Source organism: Varanus komodoensis, unplaced genomic scaffold, assembly GCF_004798865.1.
Source record: "Varanus komodoensis strain SLA01 unplaced genomic scaffold, ASM479886v1 scaffold48, whole genome shotgun sequence".
Taxonomy (NCBI): domain Eukaryota; kingdom Metazoa; phylum Chordata; class Lepidosauria; order Squamata; family Varanidae; genus Varanus; species Varanus komodoensis.
In genome coordinates this window covers 1624198-1646427 of record NW_025336059.1, presented here as the reverse complement: position 1 = coordinate 1646427, position 22230 = coordinate 1624198, and the positions used below count along the sequence as shown (strand labels likewise).

The 22230-nt window shown below is 49.1% G+C and overlaps 1 protein-coding gene across 1 annotated transcript in view; it reads left to right on the top strand.

Moving 5' to 3' along the window:
• The window catches only part of PLEKHN1 (pleckstrin homology domain containing N1), a 44433-nt gene that overhangs the window by 2256 nt on the left and 19947 nt on the right, over positions 1–22230 (top strand). The window contains exons 2-5 of the mRNA XM_044445427.1: positions 4231–4330; positions 16926–17072; positions 17571–17651; positions 18817–18904. Of these exons, the coding sequence (XP_044301362.1) occupies positions 4231–4330; positions 16926–17072; positions 17571–17651; positions 18817–18904 (416 nt within the window). The remainder of the gene's footprint in view (positions 1–4230; positions 4331–16925; positions 17073–17570; positions 17652–18816; positions 18905–22230) is intronic.

The following is a 22230-nucleotide window of genomic DNA, read 5'->3' as shown; positions in this document are numbered from 1 at the left end:
GGCTGCCCCTGTCTGTGGACTTTTAGGTGCCAGGATGGCTGGGATAAATGCTGCTAATTCAACTGTCGGTTTCAGTTTTCTGGGTAACTTAGGGATCTGGGCGTTCTTTACCCAATGCGTATATGCTAGAACCCCAACAGACAGGAACCCTAGCATGGAGTGTAAATGCACAAGAGTTTAGAGACCGTACTGGTGCGTACACAGTGTGAGCATCGTGGCTATTGATACATGCATAACATTCAGTCTTGCACATGGTAATGATTGCACAAATTCAGAGGCCTCCTGGATTTTGCAAAAGGGAGCCATGTGTTGAAAGAGCACTTGTGGGCCGGTGGAGCCCCTTGCTCACAGTCCGGTGCAGTCTAGCCCAAGTTGAATGCTGCTCCATACACACGAGGCTCTTGTGTGGGTTGTTACATTTTGGTGGCACTGAAGTGGGCAGTTACAAAACAGCAGATTGATGGAAGGAGCTTGAGAAGCACCGAGAGTTCCCATTCCTCCTCCAGAAAGGAACTGAAACCAGCGGACAGCCAATTGCAACAGCAAAGATCACCGTTAGCGTCAGAAAACAGTGGGGCAGGAGCACAGGAAGGAAAAGCCTGGTCCGGCTGCAGCTCACGCTTTGGGTTACCCTCCCAAGTGGGGCACGATGGTACATACCACAAGCGTAGGAAAAACGCTGTGGCATGTGAAAGGAAATCAAGGTGACTGCAAATATACCGCAGAAAACGGTTTCGACCTGAGCATGTTTGTCCCCAGTTTCTTCGGACTGATGTTTTGGACGGTTGTTGTGAACCATTTTCTGATGTATTTGCCCGCATTTTATTGCTTTTGACTTCTTGTTGGTTTTGTCGCCCAAGAAATAGCATGCAGAGCGCAGTGAGGCTGGGTGCGTTGCAAAAAATTCAGAGAGGAACAACAGGTGGCCATTCTCTTTGCTTTGTTCTGAGTTGTGAGTCATTCCACTGAAGTCAGCTGATTTATGCCACCAGACAGGATAGGAAAGCGAGGAAGGATTGGCCATATGTCCAATTTTGTCTGGGGAGTGGGGAAGAGAAGGCCCAGAAAAAAAACCTTGAGAATGTTGGGTGGGGAGGGGGACTTTTTTCAAACTTTTCCAAACAGTTTGGAAAAAAATTCAGGAAAAGAAAAAGAGTGTTTTTTCGGAATTTTGGGGGGTTGTTTTGGGGCTTTCGCCCCTGGCATGTGGCCCTCGAGAGCTTCAGCAAAATGGAATTCGGCCGTTGGGCTGCAGGAGGTTCCACACCCCTTGAATAGACACACGGATGCAGGAGGTAGGTAGGGCCTCTGTTAGTGGCCACCTGCTTGAAGTGTCACTCCCTAAGTGCAGAGGAAACCTCTTTCAGGTGCCTGTGTCGGGGATAAGCAGGGCAAGGTCTGTGGCATCTGCGGACCCTGAAGCCCTTTTGCTGACCAATGACAGAAACAGAACGCTGGATGTGGCTGGTGGCAGTTTTTCTGGCAGTGGTGCAGCTGGGCTGGAGTCTGGTGCTGTTCACCAGGGCTGGACCTACATACCACCAGGCAGAGTGAGACAGCTGCTGCAGGCTGCAGGCACTGGCAGGCAGCTGCCAGGGGCTGGGAGAGTGAGCCGTGTGCTGTGTGGCCTACCTCTCACCACTAGGGTGGACTGCTGCCTTCAGGTGCAGCAGAGGAAGCCATCTCCAGTGCCAAAGCGCACTGGTTCAGGGAATGTCTTTTGTGGCTGCTTTTGTTCGATTCAGAGGTGGCAAATGGATGTTTGTATTTTGCTTGAAACCCTGTGGGGATTGTCCAAAGCACCATCTCAGGGCCCCGGAGAGCAACGAAATGTTGTGAACTTCACAACTGAAATAATACACGTGGCCATCCAGAGCCTCCCGCCGGCCCCTCTGCCCTGCAGCCGTTAAGTCAAGGGTCTAGAATTTCCTGGCCATGTCCCACGGCTTACCTTACGGACTGCTCTGCTTCACATTTGCCACGGGCCCCTCCTCCCCGTGCAGCCCAGCTTTTGGCAAGGGCTTCTTGCACACAAGACGCTTTACCCCGATCCGACCACGGGCCCAGGATCCCCATTTTGTGTTGTGGCAGCACAGAGAAGCAGGGAGTGGCGGACTCCGCCCTCCAGCAAAGCTCCCTGCCCATACCCAATTTCCTGCAGGGGGGCAGTCCCGATAAACTTCCCAGGGAAAACCGCTGGGACAGATGAGGCCCTTTGGTCTGACCCTGCAAGGGCTTTTCTTACGCTGCCGGGTTACTTGGCATTTCCTACACAGACAGTGGCTTGCAGAAGAGCAAGAGTTGCTACCTTGCAGGCGTCCTTTTAACTAGCTTGGTCTGAGGCACATGGTGCCTGTTTCCATGCCGGCCGTGGAGTGGAGTGTGGCTCTTTGATGGCCTGCGTGGAAATTGGCCTGCATGGCAAGTTTAAACAGGGAGAGGGAGAGGGAGGGAAAAATCCTACTAACAGGTTGCAGGGGGATAGATAAGGGACTCCGTTTTCCTTCTGGCAGCCTGCTGCATCCTCGTGCGGAATGCGGAGTAAGAAATTTCCCTTTGTTTGCAGTGAGCTAGATGCCCAGCGGGGAGGAGGAGCAGAAAACGCAACGGCTATTCTCCCCTGTCCCCCAAGAATGGAAGGTGGGCTCGTCCTGCCCTTGCCTCTGCTGAAACAGATTTCCCATGGATCTATAAATGTGCAAGCCCAGGCACTCTTCCGTACGGCATTCCTGGTTGCCCGTGGTGACCAGGGTGTCGTATTAAATACGGGGCTGCGTTCCATATAGATGTGTTGTCCCATTGAAGCACGGCCCGGGAGCGCTATCTCGCGGCCCCGGGATCCATGTCGAAAGCAAGGTGTGACGTACGTGTAATAAGTACGTCTGTGAAATGCAGAGAAAGGTGTCATTAGTGCAAGGGGGCAGCCAAGCTCTCCTCTTGACACTCCGCTCCTCCATCAATGGGGCATCGCAGCGTAGCTGGTTAGCAGTGTCACCCAAGCAACAGGCAATTTTTATGTGGTAACACAAATTGTATAACTCTTCCCCGAGGGACATGTTTCAACAAAACTCAGTGTCAGGAAACTCTCAGAATGGTATCTTATGCTACAGTACACGCATCCCTTGATTTAGGATTGCATTTGAAAAAAAGCATTTTTTAAACATGCACTTTAAGAAACACTCATTTTAAAACAAACATGTTTCCACACTTTGGTCAGTGGAGGGAGAGAGGGTGCATTTGGGGGGGGGGGGTTCTGTGAATTGTTTCCTGTTCAAACAAAAAGAAAAGCAGATCATAAACCGAACTTATGGTGTTTACCAGTAAGCTGCAGGTGGCCTGGACAGCTCTGCAGTTAGAGGAGCGACCTCTGTGAAGGGGATACGTGTCCACCTGTGAGCCTGGACTTTCTGCCTTCAAAGCCCAGCAGCACTGGGCATGCATGGAATACGAGAAAGGCACTCTGCACATGGTCCAGCAGCAGCAGCTGCAAGTGCCTTTGGGGAAGGGATTCCAAGGCTCTGAATAAAGGTCAAACAAAAGCCCTGATGCTGGATCAGACCCAGCGTCCAACTAGTTCTGGTTGCACAGTGGCCCACGGGAGGCCAACTGGCATGGACCATAACTCTTTGTCCGAGTCCCAGATTCAGTGTCTAGGTTGGGTTGCGGATGACTCCCATCTAAAGGGGGAAGAGCGGCCACCAGGACGCTCAGGCCAGTGCTAAACCAGGGGAAGGCGCAGTTTGGATTGGGTATTGGCTCGCTTCCTATTTCAGCTGCAGTGATGGTGTGGCATCAGGAAACGCGTGCGCTTTAAAGAGAGAAGGACAAGTGGATACCTGGTCTCTGCACACCTGGTCTCTGCACACCTGGTCTCTGCACTGGTGATGCTCTTGCTGAACTGTAAAAATTAGAAAAGCAGACATGGATTAGCAAAGCGGTACTTTTCACCTTAACTCTGTCCATGGGCAGACAAAATCCTTCTAAGTTGTGAGACTATCTGTGGCAGGAACGCACCACGCATCCGTCTGTGGAAGGACAAATTTTAAAAACCAGAACTTCCAGGTCCACTAAGCCCCCTAACGTTCTTGAGCTCTGCTTGTTCATGAGGTCGTGACACGTAAGAGCCTTGTGTAAAAGCTGAGAGCGCCCACCCTGCTGCCCTCGGAAGGTGCTTTCCTCGATTCTCCTGTGCTGACCTGACTATGTTCCATGTTTATTCTTGCTTTGCAGACAGGAGAGCAAGAAAAAACTAGCCAGCCTCTTTGGTTTTGAACCAGGACAAGAGCGGGACGTCACCTCAGACAAGATTCTGCAGTATATCCCTGGAAAGGCAAGTGCTGTGAGGTTTTGTGGGGTGCCTGTCATAGTGCCAAGGATGCATGTTGTGCTTTTTGCCGTGCAACGTCTTGCTCGCGCACTTTATCATGGTCATCACCAGGTGAGATAGGTTCCTATTGTGTTGCTTTTACAGATGAGGTTCCAAGGCCGAGATACGGGATTTGACCAAGGTTATTTGCATAGTTTGTGGCTGGGGCGGTATAATACACATGCAGGTCTTCTCATCCCACATCTGAGTTGCTGGTACACTATAATATGGCATTCAATTAACACGCCGTGCCCCAAGGGATTCTGGGAGGTGTGACATGTCTCTATTAGAGCTCCTGAACCCTTATTTTCATTTCAGTCCTTTCGTTTCCATACTGCCAAATAGCTGAAGCTCACCAGGCAGCTTACAGACATTAAAGATGCATTATGGAAACCATACACATAGAAACTTATTCTTGTGTGACACACTGAATGAGACATAGGCATCTCTAAACATAATTTTAAACAGTCATCTGCAAGAAAAATGCAAGTCCAACGAAAAACCTCATCAAATGTATGAGAGAAGAAGGAAGTCTTAACCTGGCCCCGAAAGCTAAAATGTTGGCACCGGGAGGGTCATTCTGTAATTGGGGCAGGGTCACTACAGGGAAGGCCTTCTCCAGAGGAAGCCCTGCTGGAGGGTGGCCTTAGATGGCACCTTTAGTGTCTTGCAAAACTTCAGCTTCCATAGGCCTTCAGGGGGGAAGCCAGGAGGACTTTCCACCTGCTTCTAGTAGTAAAAGAATGTATTTTTCTAACAAAGCAAAACATTATTCTGGAACTCAATTGACTTTTAAGCCATTTAAAAACCTTTCAAAATATCACGCATTCAGTATTTTCGTGCAACCTACAGGCAGGGGCGTCTGCAGTGAAAGTGCAACGTGTCTGCCCATCGTCAGGGTGGCCGCAACATCTCTGCCGCGAGTAAACGCCAGAGCTGGTGAAGACCTGTAAGGAAAATTACTCATATCCGCCCTGGGAGACTCCTGGCCTGAGCCTCTTGAATGCAAATTCGGAACAGGGGCTGGATCTCCTCTGCGTGGAGGAGAACTCGTTTGGCACGCTGCATTTCCACGGGCGGAGCTGGTGTCCCCAACCTGTATATCTGGAGTTCTGAGTCCCGGCAGGTGGGGGAAAAGGGTGCTGCTCTCGCTGTTCTTGTGAAAGGGCAGAAAATGAGATTATGGATTAAGCTGATTCATCCTTTCCTGGGGTTGCACCCAGCCTTTTTTTAAGTATCTGGAAAAGCTGGTGCTCGTTAATTCTGTAGCAACACAAACACACACGTGAAAATAATTCCCGAACACCATTGTCACATTTTTCTGCCTTCAGAAATGTTGGGCGTCAGCACCCATGATCCTCTGCCAGCATGGGAAATGTTCAGGAATGCTGGGAGTTATAGTCCAAGCCATCTAGAGGGCACCGGACTTTTAAGGGCAGAGTGGGATACTGGGAGAACAGTGCTGGAGGCGTTTTGAAGGGCCAAGAGGCCAGGCAAGGCCAAACGTGACTCCTGGGAAGGATGAACCATTAGAGGAAGGTCTCTGTCCCCACTGGTCCCCCCGGTGAGCTACTTGCACAGGTGGGCCACGGGTGCGCTGCCACTCCACCCCATGTGGGGGCCCTTTCGTGTGGCACCCGCACAGCAGTGACATCCTGCATGAAGTGACCTCTCGCCCGCCATTTTTCATCTCCGTGTTTTATAAGCCAGAGCAAACGTTACACTTTGGAACCTGAAATGTTGCAAAACCAAGCAAGCTGAGTGACGGGGTGAGCGGAAAACCCATCAATTTTCTGTGTGGGTGTGTTTGTCTGGGCGGCAGCATTTATATGGAATAATTAGCATTTGTATGGTGCTTTAGTTGCTTGACATATATTACTGCTTCTCCTGTAACAGAGGGGTATCTATTATGCCTTTCTTTCTGGGGTGGGGGTAAGGTGGAGAGGATGGGGGCCGGAGTCCAAAATTTTGGAAGAGCACTGGGCTTGGCAAGTCTTGCTGAAGGCTACCGATTGGATGCGGGTGACTTTTTTGGGTCGACTGTGTGTTGTTGAACTGTGGGTTATTGTGTTGTCCAAACCCAGCTGCGCTAACAATCCATGGCCTGTTAATGCTCAACAACCCATGAAGAGAACCCATGGTCTGTTGCTGGGTTGTGAGTGAACTGTAGGTGATTCATGGTTTGCTAGTGTGGCTAGACTCAGATAATACAATAATGGACATTTATTTCTCGTAAGCGTCTCTAGCAATGGGTCAGAACTTCTTTTGGCTCCAAAGACCTGAAATCCATTTTGCAGAAACTCTCAGGGGACATATTCCACCACTGAGCAGGGATGAGGCAACAAGCCCCCCAAACAGCATATTTCCCCATGCAGCATTAATGCCAGCACCCCAGAACACCCCAGATGTCAGAAAAGACATCTCGGCATTTTAGAGTGGGGTCAGAACAAAACAAAAGAAAACCCTCTTCCCAAGATCCAGGAAAGCCCCAGATGATCTCTGCTTGGGGGAAGGGCAGGAAGCCTGGCTTTCTCAGAAACCTTGGAGCGACCAAAGACTTATACCTCTGGTCTGTTGGATTTCAGCCTGCAACCCAGACATGCTACTGCGATGCTCCATTTTTCAAATGATCCAGCTATTCCTGGTTTGCGGCCCCCAATCTTAATTGATGAATATTAGGATTGGTTGTAGGCTTCTTCCGTCCCCCAGCCCCATACACATGCTGGGATGCAGCATGAATTATCCCATTACATGTTATCACATTCTCTAGTCTGCATAGCCTGCAGTCCTGTACTTTCAGAAGTCATGTATGTATTGATCAGCTTCGCATGCTTCTCCAATAAACAAAGCTCCAGCAAGTGCCAGATAAAAAGTACCACATAAAAACACAAAAGCAAGGTGCAATTCAACAGCAGAGCAGAGTTCACAGCAGTCCAAAATGACATGCACATTTTAAAATGGGAGGGTCACACGACATTGATTATTCGAATGGCCCGAACGAACAGGGTTGTGTAGTGGTTATAGTTGTGGACTGGGGCTTGGGAGATCCAGTTCTAGTCCCCACTTGGGGAGCCTCATCCACTTGCTGCCGCTCAGCTAGCCTACCTGGCAGGACTGTTGTGAGGATACCCACCCATTTCACTGCATTTGGAGGGATCGCTCAAAGTTTGAGGAAGATCTTAGGGAAACATTTGCCTGAGACCAAGCCCCACCGAACATACTGGGACCTGCTTCTGGGTAAACACGCACCATGTTTGGGTTACTAATAATGCTCTCTAGTGCTCCACAGCATCCAAAATATCCGCACTAAGCTTGTGAGGATGCCCTAGATTTGTCCTTTCCACCCTGTTGCGAAAGGAAGACAGGATTCTTCGTACCAGGTGGTATGCCTGAGGCAAAGAGAAGAAAGAAAGAACGATCCAGGGAATTGCTCTTCCGCAGGGGCGGAACCCGACCCACACGGCCTGTGGGCTTTGACCAGGGCCCGGTACTTCCTGTCTCACAGTATTTCCCAAGTGGACCATATTCTGGAGCAGAAACATGAGGGCACCATGAGGAAAGAGCAGAAGTTTAGATAACAAATATAATTACTTCCCTAACTGCTTCATCTTCTTCTTTTTTTCAAAATCATCAAGGAGAGGCCCCCCTTGTGATGCAACTACTTCTCCGAAGTTGACATCCTCTTCACACACCAGCCATCACTGATGATTAAACTCTAAGTCACTCCATTCCCTTCTTGCTAAGTTCTGAGGGAGTTTAATTTTTAACTCGCCTCACCTATGCGCTGAGGTAGAGCAGCGCAAAACGTGTCAGTGCAAGTCCCGCTCACAGTCATCTCCCGGCTTTTCAAACCCCCGTCTCTCTTGCGAGGCGGTGCAAGCCCTGAGTGCAGTGAAAAAAGAGATCAAAACCTCTGCTTGGATTAATTGAGAGAGGGGCATGAATATGTGTCTGTGAGAAATATAAACAGCCTGGGGAGGGGGGGTGCTGAGTGATGAAGGGGGGCAACAAGATGCAAAACTCCAGTTTCTTTTACCTGTTTAGATCTCCAGCCAAATGTTTGGAAAGGGCCCTGCCTGAGCAAATTTGGGAATTGTTTCTGTCTTGAAATGTGGCTTGGCTGGACCTTTTCTTCCACCCTCTGGGCGCAAAAAACTAGAGGTTTTGAATCAATAGCCAGCTGTCCTGTGATGACCCGAAAAAGCATGCAGTTCAGGAGCGGGTCTGCAATGGCTGGACATGCACATGGCGGGCATGTCGTGAGCGGAGCCGGCTGGTGCCGGAGGTCAGACTAGATGGCCCGGGAGGCCCCTTCCGACTCACTCTGTTTCTCTGTTTCTAATGACACCCAGCCTTCCTGGAGTCGCCCAGTTGTCCCCAGAACTGCACCAGGCAGCCGCCCCTCTTTTTCCAGGCCGACTCCTGATCATTTGGTGTTTCCCAGTTTTCCCCCAGTACTAAAACACTAAATTAAGCCTTAATTGCTAACAACATAATCCAATGAGGCTGCTTATACCCCTCCAAACTTGGAGGGTTATGGGTACCCTATGGAGAGCGAAAGGAGTACAGTAGTGCAGGTCTGTGCTTTTTCTGCCCTGCAAAACTCGTAGATGACGCATTTGAGCTGTGTTTTGTCCTGAGCCTGAGGAGGGATGCTGCCACCCCACCCTCTCCCAGCTGGCCAGGACACCTATAAAACGCCATCTCCACCATCATCCTTGCAAGCTCAGGGTCCTTCCTTGCTGCAGGGTCGGAAGAAGGGCTCGCTGAGTTTGGAGCCTCAGCTCTGATCTGGGCTCTCCTTCGGCTTTCTAGATTCGGTCTTAAAGCCTAAGAGCTTTAAGCTGCTCCAAATGGACACAAGCATGCTTATTTGGTTATCTTTGCTGATGCTTATAACTGATAACAGTTAAATATATGCCGTTATATGGTGAGAGGGGGAGAGAGAGAGATGCTTTTATTGAGATTTTTGTCCTGCTTTATTTAGCTGAAGCAAGAAAAAATAAAGTTTAAAAAGTGAAAATATGTTGGCATTCTTTGGATTTTTGACCATAGCCCCTTTGTCACACTGGAATATGGCCCTGGAGAGAGTCTCTGACACGCATTTAGCCCACGGGCTGAAAGAAGTTTTACACCTCTAATGTAGTCCTTAGTTTTACACCCACGTTTCCATCCTTCTCTAGCAAACTTCTGATAAGCCCGAGGATCAAATAGGCCCTACGGTTTTTTCACTTGTTGCGATGCACAAGTAAGACATCCTTGTGCGTGTGAATAATAGTCTCCTTGTATTGTGCAAACATGTTCTGTGCTGACGCTGGAAACCCCCCGTCTTTCGCCCCTCCTGGACCTTATTTATGTTGTGAAATGTTACGAAATGTTAATGAGCAAGACAAGATGGAATCTCACCGTAACATTAAAATTCCAGAAACACTTTTGAGGTGTGCTTCAGCACTGAAGCTTTCTGAAGAAATTCTTAACCAGAGAACATGGTGGACTCAAAAGGGCAAACACAGTCATTAGAAAGAGAATGTCCCCCCCACCACCACACCATGTTGCTGTATACTTTTTATCATTTTGCCCCCGCACTTCGGTTTATACCAGGGATTGGACAACAGGTTGTCCCGCCACAGCTTCCATGCCCCTCATGATTGGATTTCCCGGTTAACTTAACATTAGGATCCTCTCCGGCGGATGTGACAGGGATTCTCCAGAAGTTGCTGGGCCGCAAGATTTACAGCCCTCAATTTGCATGGCTAATCAAAATGCGGGATGGGATTTCGAGCAAGCACCTTGGATTGTATCATCCGCTCACCTTCGCACTGTCATTTCTAAACCTGTTCCTATCAAAAACCCATAATCAGGCGGTAATTTGTTCCTGTCATCCAGCCAGATCAGGTTTCATGAGTTAGTTGAACATTGCAGGTGGTTTACATAAAGCAGGTGTGGGCTGAATTCCTGTTGGCTCGAAAAGCCTGGGAACACAGGAAAGATGAAGATCTAGTTGTCACTTAATGACCTGAAAGGTATCTAATTAAGTCGGGATGTGTGGCTGGCTGTTGTGACATGCTGCGGGACAAGTGGGGGCAGGCTTTCCCCAGAAGTATCGAGGCTTATCAGTTGTGCTCATTGATCAATAGTATTAAACATTCTGTTATTATCAGCAGTGTGCTGCGAGGGTGAGTTCCGGAGCTTTTGGACTTCAGTTCCCAGAAATCATGGCCAACGAGGCCAGGAATTCCAGGAGCTGAAGTCCAACACTTCTGGGGAACTCCCTTCTTCCCAGCCCTGCAGTGCAGAGCATGAGAAGCATCAGGCAAAAACCTGGAAGGCCACAAGTTTTCCGTCCCTGTGCTGCAAAATTACTTACTCCGGGAGGTGGTTTGAGTGTCTCTGCATGATACACTGCAGTGGCCTTCCCTCCTTCCACTGGGCCTTTGCTGGGGAAGTTGGGTGGTAATCTGCCACCTGTCTCTGTTTTGGATGGGAATGTAATTTGGCCGCTGCTGGGGCAGCAGAATTCTTGGTCGTCAGAGGACGCATGGCAAGCCTTGCACCGAAGGGGGTCCTCTGGGTTTTTCAGGTGTAAGAGTGAAGACGTCTGCCTCTGCATTTATTGGGAAGAGGGAACTGAGTGGGGGAAACACTGCTGCACTTTTCTGCAGTCACATACAGCGAAAGCTCAGAGTGTATGTTGGATTATAATTATGGGTGCAGATGCTTGTGGCCGGCTTTGTGATTCTCCTGCAGAGAAAGTAGAGGCACCAACCAATGACTGTCCTAATGAAAGGTTTTCCTTCATAATTAAGTACCAGGGAAGCAAAAACTGGACCTTCAACGCCTCTTCCGTCTGCAGCTTGTATGTGAAATAACTGCTTTTCTTGGTGTTGCCTTCGTGCTTTCGGGATTTCTGCCCCCATGAAAGATCTAAACATCTGAGAGGAATCTTTTTATTTCAAGCTTGCCAGGTGGCAAGGCGGAGAGCCTTCGAAGGGCCCACTCCTCAGCAGGGGTCCACTGGGAAGACCCCCCTGTTCTTTCCCATGAAAGCCCGCTTGTTCACTCACCTTATGCTTGGGCCAGAAAATGGTGGTGCTGAGGAAGGAGAGTGGGAGTTGCCACAGCCTCCTTGGTCGTTGGCACTCTGGTGAAAAAGAACCGATTGCAAGATTGGCAGCGAGCAGATGGGCTTATCGGGGGAGGCTGCCTTGTCACCGGGACCTCAGAAAACTGAAGTCGGCCCTGATTACACTTGGCCTCTCGACACCACAGTTGCTCTGTCGTGGCAGCATTTGGGGGTCTGATGTTTTAAGGAGTAAAGAAACAGATGTTGTGATTTGGGAGAGTCTGGAAATGCATGACGTGTGATGTGCTCGTCGATTAGATGGTGTGGTGTTGTGACTGGTGTGTTGGACGGGGACGTGGGGAATCCAGGTTCAAATCTCTGCCAGTCACGAAGCTCCTGGGGTGACTTTTGGCTAATCACTGATTCTCAGCGGAAGGGTTGTTGCAAGGATTAAATGGAGGGGAGGGTCATGCACTCCTTGGGAGAATGTAGAATATAAGTGTGACGCATGAAAAAATCTCCTCTCCACATCTGTTTGCAGGAATATCTATATCTTTGGTGCAGTAACGCATGTACTTGCATCACCTTAACCATCACATATTTTGTATACTCAAGCTAGTAATTGTATTTTTAAAAGAGGGGACAGTGAGTCACTTGTGGAGCCACGGAGGGTGTGCAGAAACTGGATGTGTAAGGACCGCGTGTGTTGTTTCTGTGCAGAAGCAAACACCGTGGAAATGCTGAAGTGAAAATTGCAGCCTCTGTCATGGGAGGAGAAACATCAGGGTGGCTTTTAAAGAATCACCAAAAGAAAGGCTTTAAATCTACATAAAATTTGCACGTACTCATTTGGATTCTTTGCAGGATGTAAACATAAGTCATAAAAACGCAGAAAATCTCACCCTTGTGCAGAACCAGCGCCTTCATGCTTGCTGTTTTTGTCTGCCTCCCAAATGTGATGTGTCTAGATGCCAACTGATGGACACGCGTTCTTACAGCCCTTCATCTTTAAATTGGGATTGGACATGAGGACAGCCCTTTGGTACCCCTTCAAACAGAGCACTGTTCTCTGCCAACAGGGACAGGTGGCCACCCTTCCTTGTTGCAAGAAGCAGGATCAGGGGGTTGCAAAGAGGGATTTTAAGGTGCCAGGACTCCTGGAGAGGGTGGGAAGTGTATCTGAGCAGAGAAAAAGAATGAGAGAGAGAGGGAGACGCCAGCCCATTGCATAATCCTCTGTGGAATCTCTTCTCCTATCAGGGCACTGAAGGTCATTAAAAGGTGAGTTTTGGCCTCACTGAAACAACATTAAGTGGTCTGGAAACAGCAGTAGATTTTCACAAAGTTCTCCCTCAGGTGCTAAGTAGGTATCAGGCCTACATCACCTCGGAATATAAGCTGGGGCTCACATAACTTAATACTATCCCATACAAATCTTCATTCTCACCTGCACATAGAAAACTAGTGCATCAGGGAGAAGAGTTTCGGCTTAGCTTTCCTCTTGACATACAAGTTTTCTGTGCGTATTTAAGTTTACTATGTCATTCAAATATTTGCAGACACTTTCTGCAACAAAGCAGTGGTGAAAACAGCCAGAAATAATATATGGACCCTTAGCTATCTTTATTGAGCACAGAACAGGTTCATCAATTTATATTGTAAGGGCTGTCTAGAGAACGTGTGGTTTTTCAAACAAATTAAATAAACAAATAAGAACTAGACTACACACACACATATAGGAATTAATGCTACGCAATTATTTTCTTTCCTTTGCATTTAGAGGTTCAAAGAATCATTTCCATTTTATTCTTTCTGGGGTTTCTTTTCCTAACTAACTCTCTGAGGTCGTTAGGATAAGTGATCGCTTATACTAGTCATATCCAGATATTTTTAAATTGTTAAGTGTTTTGTGGATTAGTGGTCCTCTTTTGTTCAGTCATCTGCACATTGATGCAACATCCTTTCTTCAAAAAGTATACAAAAACATTGCCCACAATTGAGGTGAGTTTTACCAGAACACAATAGGCTGCACTTTAAAAAAAATTATCTGTGTGAAATTGAATACAAGCCGTTCATCGGACTTCAGAGACTCTGCAATACCTCGGTGACCACTGTGAAATGAATTCGTTTTATCTGAAGTACTTCCCCAAAGCTTTGCAATCACGCACTGTCTGCAACAGGGGGCGGGAGGGGGAGGGCTATTTTTAGCAATCCTCTCTCTGTAAGTCATGGTGAGTGGTGCAAGTTTATACATTGCATTTGGCTCTTTGTTAAATGAGCCAGTCAAGCAAGTTCAGCCCTTGAAAGTCACCTAATTCGTGAGTTTTAACCTGGATAATTAAGACTAAGAACTACGATAATGTAAGCAAATACAATTTGATACACACTGGGACCAAAAAAAACCAACAACCAACTTCATGCATATGTCGGTGGCATCTGAAATGGAGTGGACAAGCTCAGAAAGAGATCTCGGGGTTTGGGTGTGTTCAGGAGAAGTGTCAAGCTACAACGCCTGCATGTGAAGGGAAAGGAATCAGGACTACAACTGCCGATATCATAGCTTTGTGCCTTTCCCGAGGGCAGCATGAAAATGCAGTGCTCGATCGTCTGTTCTCCCATGGCTGTTCCTGCACCCTTAAGACTGTGGTCATCTGGCATTTTCCTGGAAGGGAGATCAACCGGATGCCTGGGCAGGCCAGGTGTTACCTTTGATATCTTAGGACAGATGCAAAGCCCACAGCCTGGGGAGCCTCCCACAGACGTCTCCCCCCACCCCCAGGATGGCCGTTCCCATTCCCCACGGTGCCACCGACACGGTCTTGCTCCGGGGCTTTAAAGGGTGACCGCGGAACACCGAGCGAGGGAACCACCAGTGGGAAAGTCAGAGAAAGCAGCAGAGACTTGCCTCCGCGTTTGCACGCATAGGTCGCAGTGCCTGCCGCCCCGTTCGCCCAGCTCTGAGGTTACGTGCCCAGCGAATCATGGAGCCTGACCTTAGGAGAGATGCATACATTTCTGGCTTGCATATTAGATTACTAGATCGAGTAGTCCCACAGTCACATATGGTGCTTAATTTAGCTCCTGGGCCACCGCCAGGATCTCTGTCTGTAGCCAGGAGTGGCGATAAGAAAGCATTCCTCTGAACATGTGCAGATTCCCTCACCACCGAGTGATATGCAGTAAGCTCTGCCACACACACAACCGGACTTACGGGGAAGCTCAGGGAAGTCGCCCTTCGTTTAGGTACACGTGATGCGACCCTTAGCGAACCTTTGAGGGTACGACACAAGACGCACCGTGGCGCTCGAAAGCCCGCATGCGGCCCAGTGGAAGCCCAGGCTAGAACTCCTGTGGATTCCATCATCCACAGCTGGGGACAAGGATGCAGAACCTTCAGCAAGTAGGACCTCCTGGGGACCCGGCGCAGCCCATGAAGTTTTCTTTCACGCAGGTCTCGTGCCCTCTCCCCAGCCTCATCGCATCGCCCCAGGATGGAGCCTTGTCTGGTTTCTCGGCTGTTGGGCAGTTTCTCTCGCATTCTAAAAGTTGGAAATGTTTTCTCAAAGGCTGAGTTACTGGCAGTAGGAGCTCTAAGCTACAATATGCTGGGTTTTGTGTGTGTGGGGGGGGGGGGTTGGCCTTGCCATAGTTTGGCTAAGCTTGCCCATGAACTGTGGCTCCTGAAAGCGCCCCCAGAAGAAATGTCGGCCCTCAGACTAGGAAAGGTTCTGCGCGACCTCCTGAGGTTGATGCTCCATCCTTGGCTGGATGCGATGGAAGTGAAACAAAATCAAAGCGGTGGAGCTTGCGATGTCTTGATCCAATTAGGCCCAGCTAAAGCCAGTGAAACCCAAGATTTGAAAAGGGGCTTGCGGATAATTAGCGCCTTGTCACCAGCTAACCGGTTCCTCTCACTAGCCTCGGAAGTGGTCACTGCAGAGAGACGAGGCTTGTTCCAGGGAAGGGAGGCAACCGGGTGCCCGGGACAGCCCTGGCCCGGTCCATGACCGCAGAGCCTTCGTCCGACAAGGGAGCGCTTGCAGCTGCCCTGCACTTATTAGAAAGCACAGACGGAGTAGGATAAGCTCGCTCCCAGGGCTCTGCCTCCCCGACTCGTGCGCTCTGCCTGCCACTTGATCCTGTGGTCTTGTCCAGGCCATAAAATACCTCCGCCCCCTCCACCTTTTCGACACCAGTCGCTTTGCTGCAAATGCCAGAGGGGGAGATGCGACAGTTACTTGCTGGTGTTTGCAGGTGGAGGGCAGCGGAAGGTGGGATGGGGGTTATCACGAAAGGCATCTTGGCCCAGGTCGTGCACAACATTTTCGGAGTGCAAGGTGCAGTATAAAAAGGGGGAGGGGGAACCGACACATCCCCCAGCAATTCCATAGATGGAGGGCAAATGAGCTTCAGGAAATTAGACCGGTGCCTGGGAATGTATTCGGGATTTTAGAGTTGGAAAAGGGTCCGCAGGGCTGCAAATCCGAGATAGAACATCAGGCTGCTCTGCGCGTTAAGGAGAGGCATGTTTTGACATCGGTGAGAAAAAGCTGCAAGTTGGCCAGACGTGTCCCTGCAGAGGAGAATGAGGCATGCCGAAGGCTAATAGACATGTAAAGATGCGTATGGAAAAAATTCCCAGGGTTCGTGGAGAGGAGAGAGAGCTATAAACAGCTGAGCTCAGAAAATCAGTAGCGGGCTAAGTGTGTGCTTGAAACTGAGCTGTTGGAATTGACTGGCAGCCTCTTGTTCTGCGGGTTCAAATTAAATTTAGCACCTTTTCAAGCCGCAGGCCTGGATTAATTGCAATGCCGGACATGAAGGAAATTAGTGTTGCTTTGTTTTTAAATCTTCCTATTGCTTTGTTTTTAAATCCTCTCCAGGGTTGTAAGCAAACTGACCACATAGCAGTAAAAGAAACCGCAAACCTTGCCTGGCATGAAAGCTGCCCCCTTCCCCCACAGAGAACATTTATTTGGAAAGGCATCTCTGCTGAATTCAGGGTTGCCAAATGTTCGATTCGGAGAAAGCCGCCTTTTCTACTGAATCCACAGAGTTTGCTAACTTCTTGGATGTTTGCTGTTTTGCATTTTATTATCTGCTCCTTAATGGAACTGGGTCTTTTGGTAGAATTTGCTCATTTGCTAAGATAAATGTGTGTTAGCCCAGCCCTCTATTAGAACAAGTATGTATTTGAAAATGAATGAAATTGTACAACCCTCTGTCCAAAAAGTGCTCTGTAAAGCAAGAGAATTTCAACAAACGAGGGGAAGGGGGGGCAGGAGTTTGTTGCAGAATCCGCAAGTTGGATTCATAGAAATGTGAACTGTAAAGCCATTGTGAAATTCTCTGATGTTTCTACTTGACCAGGGTTGTAAACCCTCCAATCTCTCTTTGATGTTTGTGGGTTTGACTTCCAGCTTCATTTAGGTGTTTTTTTTTTTACCCTTTGAAAAAACAACTACAACAACATGGTTTGTTTTTCACCTTTGTTAGAGCCTCACAAACCAGGAAAATGAGAAGGAAAACTTGGACCAGCGGTTCCCAAGCCTGTTCAAGAAGGGGCGGCGGAAAACCGTGGTGCGAAACATGGGTCAGATTATCCATTACTCCAAAGTCAAATTTAAATTTCAGCACAGTCCGGTGAGTTCTGCAGAGGAGGAAAAGCAGGTGCTGAACCTGTCTTTTGTTTTTGTTTCGGTGCTTGGGCAGAAGGAAGAGCGATGCAGTGGGGAAACTCGGCATACAGCTTGCCTATTTATCGAGCTCCAAGCGGGGAGCACTGCAACAAGATGTTGTGGTATATCCTGCCCCTAAGAGGAGCTCCAGCCTGGCTAGAAAAAGTCCTGGAGCAGAGCAGGCATCTCTGCACTTCATTCCCACCTTTCTCCCCACCGTGTTACGTGGTGCAAAAAGCCTTAAGCATTGGAGGTAGCAAGCTGAAAACACGCTTCAGCAACCTCTGAATCCTTGATGGTGGTACTTCTAGATTGCTTTGCTTGCTCTTGCTAGTTTCCTCCTCTTTAAAAAAATGTCTTCCTGCTTTGCATGCTATTGCATAAGCCTGGGTAAACAGCCAAAGGACGTGTTGGTGTCGGTGAAGGACCGAGAACCCCCCTGAATGTGTCCTTTCTGTTGTAGGAGGTGAATGACTGCTACCTGGAGCTCTTTCAAGCCTACCTCTATTTTCAGTCTCTCGGGCCCAATGGACTCACCTACCAGGTAAAAGGAGGGCAGGCGCTGTGGTGGCAGCGCCCAGTTTTATACCAAGGCCAGTGCCTTGCGAGCGAAAGGCCCAGAGTTTAGCCTTGGCATCTCCGCACAGGGCCGCCTAAGACCTTGGGAACCCGACTCGTCTGTGCGTTCCAGCCGCCCACGACCTGTGAGTCTATGGATGGTGTAACTCAGTGTCCAGCCCTGCTGTTCTTCTGGCCCCTTCCAACTCGTCTATGATTCTGACTTGGTGCCCACCAGAAATTTTGGACTGCGACTCCAAGCTTTCCCAATCATTGGCATGCTGTCTGGGGCTGATGGAAGCTGTAGTCCAAATAATCCAGGGTCCCCCATGTTTTGTGGAAGCCCGTGTGCTTCAGGCCCCTCCACAGACTCTGTGTTGCTCATCTTTGTATCCTGCCCTCCAAGAGGCAGAAGTGGGGGGGGCACACGTTTTATCCCCACGACAAGTGTGTAAAGAAAGTTGAAGCGATGGGCTCGACTTCAGTCTGACCCCAATCTGACTTTTGAAGCCACTTCATTCCTTGGTCTACCCCACCACATGGAAAGCAAGAGACAGCTGTTGGCCTTCGCGCTGTGCTTTGAGATATGGTGGCCTCCTTCGCTTGACCTGGCCCCTCTTCCTTTCTGCCCAACCTGTTCTGTCAGCCCAGTGGCTGATCCCATATTTGCGCCTAAAGCTGCAGGCCATCCCTTCCCTGGTCAAACTCAGCATCCCATGCCCCCAGATGAAAATAAGTTGCTTATGACTTCCTCCTGAGATGCGGGTAAAATGATGCATTCTCTCCCAAGGTCATTCGAGGCAAATGTGTTGTCATCTCATGGTTGTGAATCACCCAGTGACCCATGCCAAGGAAATATCTGTTTTCGAGTCTCAAGGCCTTTGCGCTTTTTAGGGGTAGCTTTCAAGGGTTAACTGTTTACCCTGCTCCACCCTTGATGGTGCTGAGTCATGCCTTTTTCTACACTGCTGAGCCACGATCCCCCAGCCATCACAGAAAAATGGACAAACCAGGCTTTGTCTGGGGATAGTAGCCCTTCAGAAAATTGCTTTCTTATCTTAGTGGGGAGTGATGCAGGGCAACTTCTGGAATCGGAAAGGGGAGGAGGGTCAAAGAAAAGGAGGCTGACCATCTTTATTGTGCTTTCACAGGGTTTGCTGCCTTTGAGAGAACTCCAGCTTCATGAACTGGAAAATCCAAAGGGGACGCAGCAAGAAATTTATGCCTTCCAAATTACAGGTGAGGGTAGTTTCTGGGGTCCTTTACTACTCTGGCTTAGGGGTGTCAGAGAAATCTGCAAGGGACTCAGATGAGATTAGATATCTAGGAATTCGACCTGCAGAAGCCAAGGCAGGGCTGCTCCTGAATCTTGCAGATTCCATGGATCTGTGGGTCGATTGCAGCCCTTTCTATCATTTCACACAAATATAGGGAGCGGGGGAAAACAGTGCTGACCCAAAATGCAATTTTCTGCCTTGGACTAAAAGCAAGAAACTATGCATTTGGGGGAGATGTGCACATTTTTGGATGTCCAATGTTGCATGAATAAATTGACTGGAGGACAGAACAAGAGGCACCTGAAAATCTGCAAAACCAACCAACCAATCAGCCCGGTGGAATGGATTTAGCAAAGACTGTACGTCTCCGCTCTGGGCTGGATCAGAGAATGCCTCACTATCTAGCCCATGTGCCTGGATGAGAAGGGGAGCTCCCCAGCCTCTTCCATGCTGGCCCTCCCTGTGACACCACAGCAAAAGGCTGCAGCAGGAGGAGATAAAAAGCCCAGTGCATAAAGGCTGTTTTCACATGAATCCCGCCTGTACCCTCCAGTAAGTGCTGGCCCATTTTAGGCCTGGGCTTGTTGGCGGACCGAACGCCCGCTGAGGGATCAGGACAAGAGCCGCTGCAGATTTTCCTCCTTCTCGTCACTTTCTGTTGCTCCGCCCACCTCTCACTCTGCTCTGAGGGCTGTGTTCCCCTCCATTGACTTTATTTTAATGCCACCAATAGCCACAGTTCTCTAGAAGGGTTGCAAAACTCCAGAATGCAACATACGGTAAGACGTATCACATGCACGTGCGAAAACAATTCAAAACAATTAACAGTGAAATTAGGGAGCCTAATAAAGTGAATATTAAAAGCACCACCATATCCCTGGCAGTAAAGGAAAGTCTGACCCTGGCACCGAAAGTCGTGACCATGTTGGCACCAGACAGGTTTCATTCCACAATTAGGGGCTACCACTGAGAAGTCTCCTTCTCCATTCTTGCTATCCCAAGTCACCCTCCTAAGTTTAAAAAATCTTTTAAATGGGACATGTACTGGTTGGTCCTTCAGACAGAGAACACTTTCAAAGAGAGGCTGTCCTTTGTAAAGTAGGACACCTGGCCACTCTCCTCAGTATAGAACCACGTAGGCAGATGCACCAGCCAGCTCACTCCCTGCTGTTGGGCTGAGTCCACATTCTTTATCAGCTCGCTCTTCCTGACTACCTGGTAGCCCTTCAAATAATTGTGCTTGACGGCTGAGGAGCAACTGCTCCAGCTCAGGAGTGACTCAGCCCTGGAGCCTAGAAGCAGACAGGTTGTTTTCCCAGGAAGAGCCTCTGCAAAGTATCATGACTCAGAACAAAGCGGGGGGGGGGGCAAGAGAGGGCAGGCGTGGAAGGGGGCTGGGCTGATGGAACGGATGGCACTGTTCCGTCTACTGTTCTTACGGTTTCCACTTGGAACCCTGATCCAGCACAGGGATGGGGGAAAGGTCAGGCTCGCAAACACCCAGCATCCTCGCCCGTCCCGCCTAGGGCTGGCAGGAGTTGCTCTCTAGAAACATCTGGAGGCCCAGATGTTTTCCACCCGTGCTCTAGCAGCATGGTTCTCACTTCAGGCAGGATCCGAAGTTGGACTTGCCGTAAAGCAAGCAGAGAAACCTAGCTCTGCGCCGAGCTTTACTGCAAAGAACGAGAGCTGTGCAAGGGCGGAGTATACGCTCGCATCATTTCACAGATGCGAACACAGACACTGGTGTGATTTTCAACCCTTATTTGCCCTTTCGAGGCATTGGAATAGTGATGGCACGAGATCACAGCAAAACAAAAATAGGTGCAAGAAGAAAGGTCAGTCTGGGTTGTCCAGCCAGTTAACAAAGCGGGGCGTATCAGAGAGCTTTCCGCAGAAACAGGGACTTCAAGGGAAGAAAAACCTTGCCTGGCAAACAGGTGAAGCAGGTGTTCTTTTTAGCCTGTGAGTGTTTTGGTTGGAAAAGACCAGCGTGCTCGGTCAGTTTTGTAGTATTTCATTAGACGCCTGCCCTGATTAGCTTTGCCGCCTTACACTTCCGGCTGCTCAGCCCGAGGATCATGCATTTATGATACTCAGGAAAGCTTGCCGAGCCCTTCACGTTCTGGATTCCTCTGTGAGGCATCCCCACATCTTCCGTTGTTCTGAACGGTGGACAGCTCAGCCATGCCTGCTTTGCATGGAATAGCCGTCCTCACCAGCTCTTGCTCTTGTCCCTTCCCAAGTAGGGCTTGCTAACAGCGCCAGCATGGAGATAAAAGCTTGTCCCACGCCCTGCCCAGCTGGAGAAGCGGGGAAGCAATGTACTGAATGGTGATCGTGGCCATTTCCGGTATCAGCCTTGGCCAGGTTTTCAGAGTTAACTGACACGTACAAGTGAGAGTTTATTTCTCTGGCTGATTTGATGCCATGTGGGGCTTTTTTTTTTTTTGAAAATGTGGTTCTCTAGGTCTTAGAACTGTGTCTCTCGAGGGAATGAAGCCTGCAGCTAGAAGGCAGTGCCTGGCAGATCAGCGGGGTGAACACTTCAGGGTTGGACAGTGTAAGGGACTTTGGGGGAGGATGGTTGGAGCTTTTAGTGAATGTTCTCAAGTCAAGGAGAAATTTGTCTGATACCGCCTTGTTTCTGGCTTCTCTTGCTGAGATTTTACTTCTTCTCCTGAAAACTCTGAGATGAGGTTTAAGAACGAAAGCACTCTGCCCCGAAATGATGGAGCCAGCCTTCGCCTTGGTCCACTCTATTCGTGGGGTCCCAGCCTACCTAGAGGCTAGTGAAAATGAATGTTCTTTCCCCTCCCCACCCCACCTTTAAAAAAGCCCCAAACTTCCTTTTCAAATGGAATTGCCCTTAAGGGGAGGAGGTGGCAGTGGTGATATTTTAGATTGGAGAGGGGAAAAGTTCATGCCCTTTTGGAACTGCTTATTATAATAGTGTCTGCAAAACCTCAGACTGAACCAAGATTCTCTGCTCCGCTCTGCAGACCAGTCTGCAGGTTTCAGAATGTGGGTGGATGTTGCATCTTGGTGACATGGAAGCTACCTCGTGGACACGGCATCTTCGCTGTACTCTGAGATCTTCCCAAACTCCTGTCAGGGATTCAGTGTGCAGTAGTAGATTCCCTTCTTGACTGTTTTAAATTTAGACACGAATTTTGCTTGTGTTTGTTTGGAGAGCTTTCATTCACAGGTCAGCGTAAGTCAGCTTGATGGCACGTAAGAACAACCGCGTCACTTCTTGCTTCCGTACCTTCCTACCTGAGGTTTCCT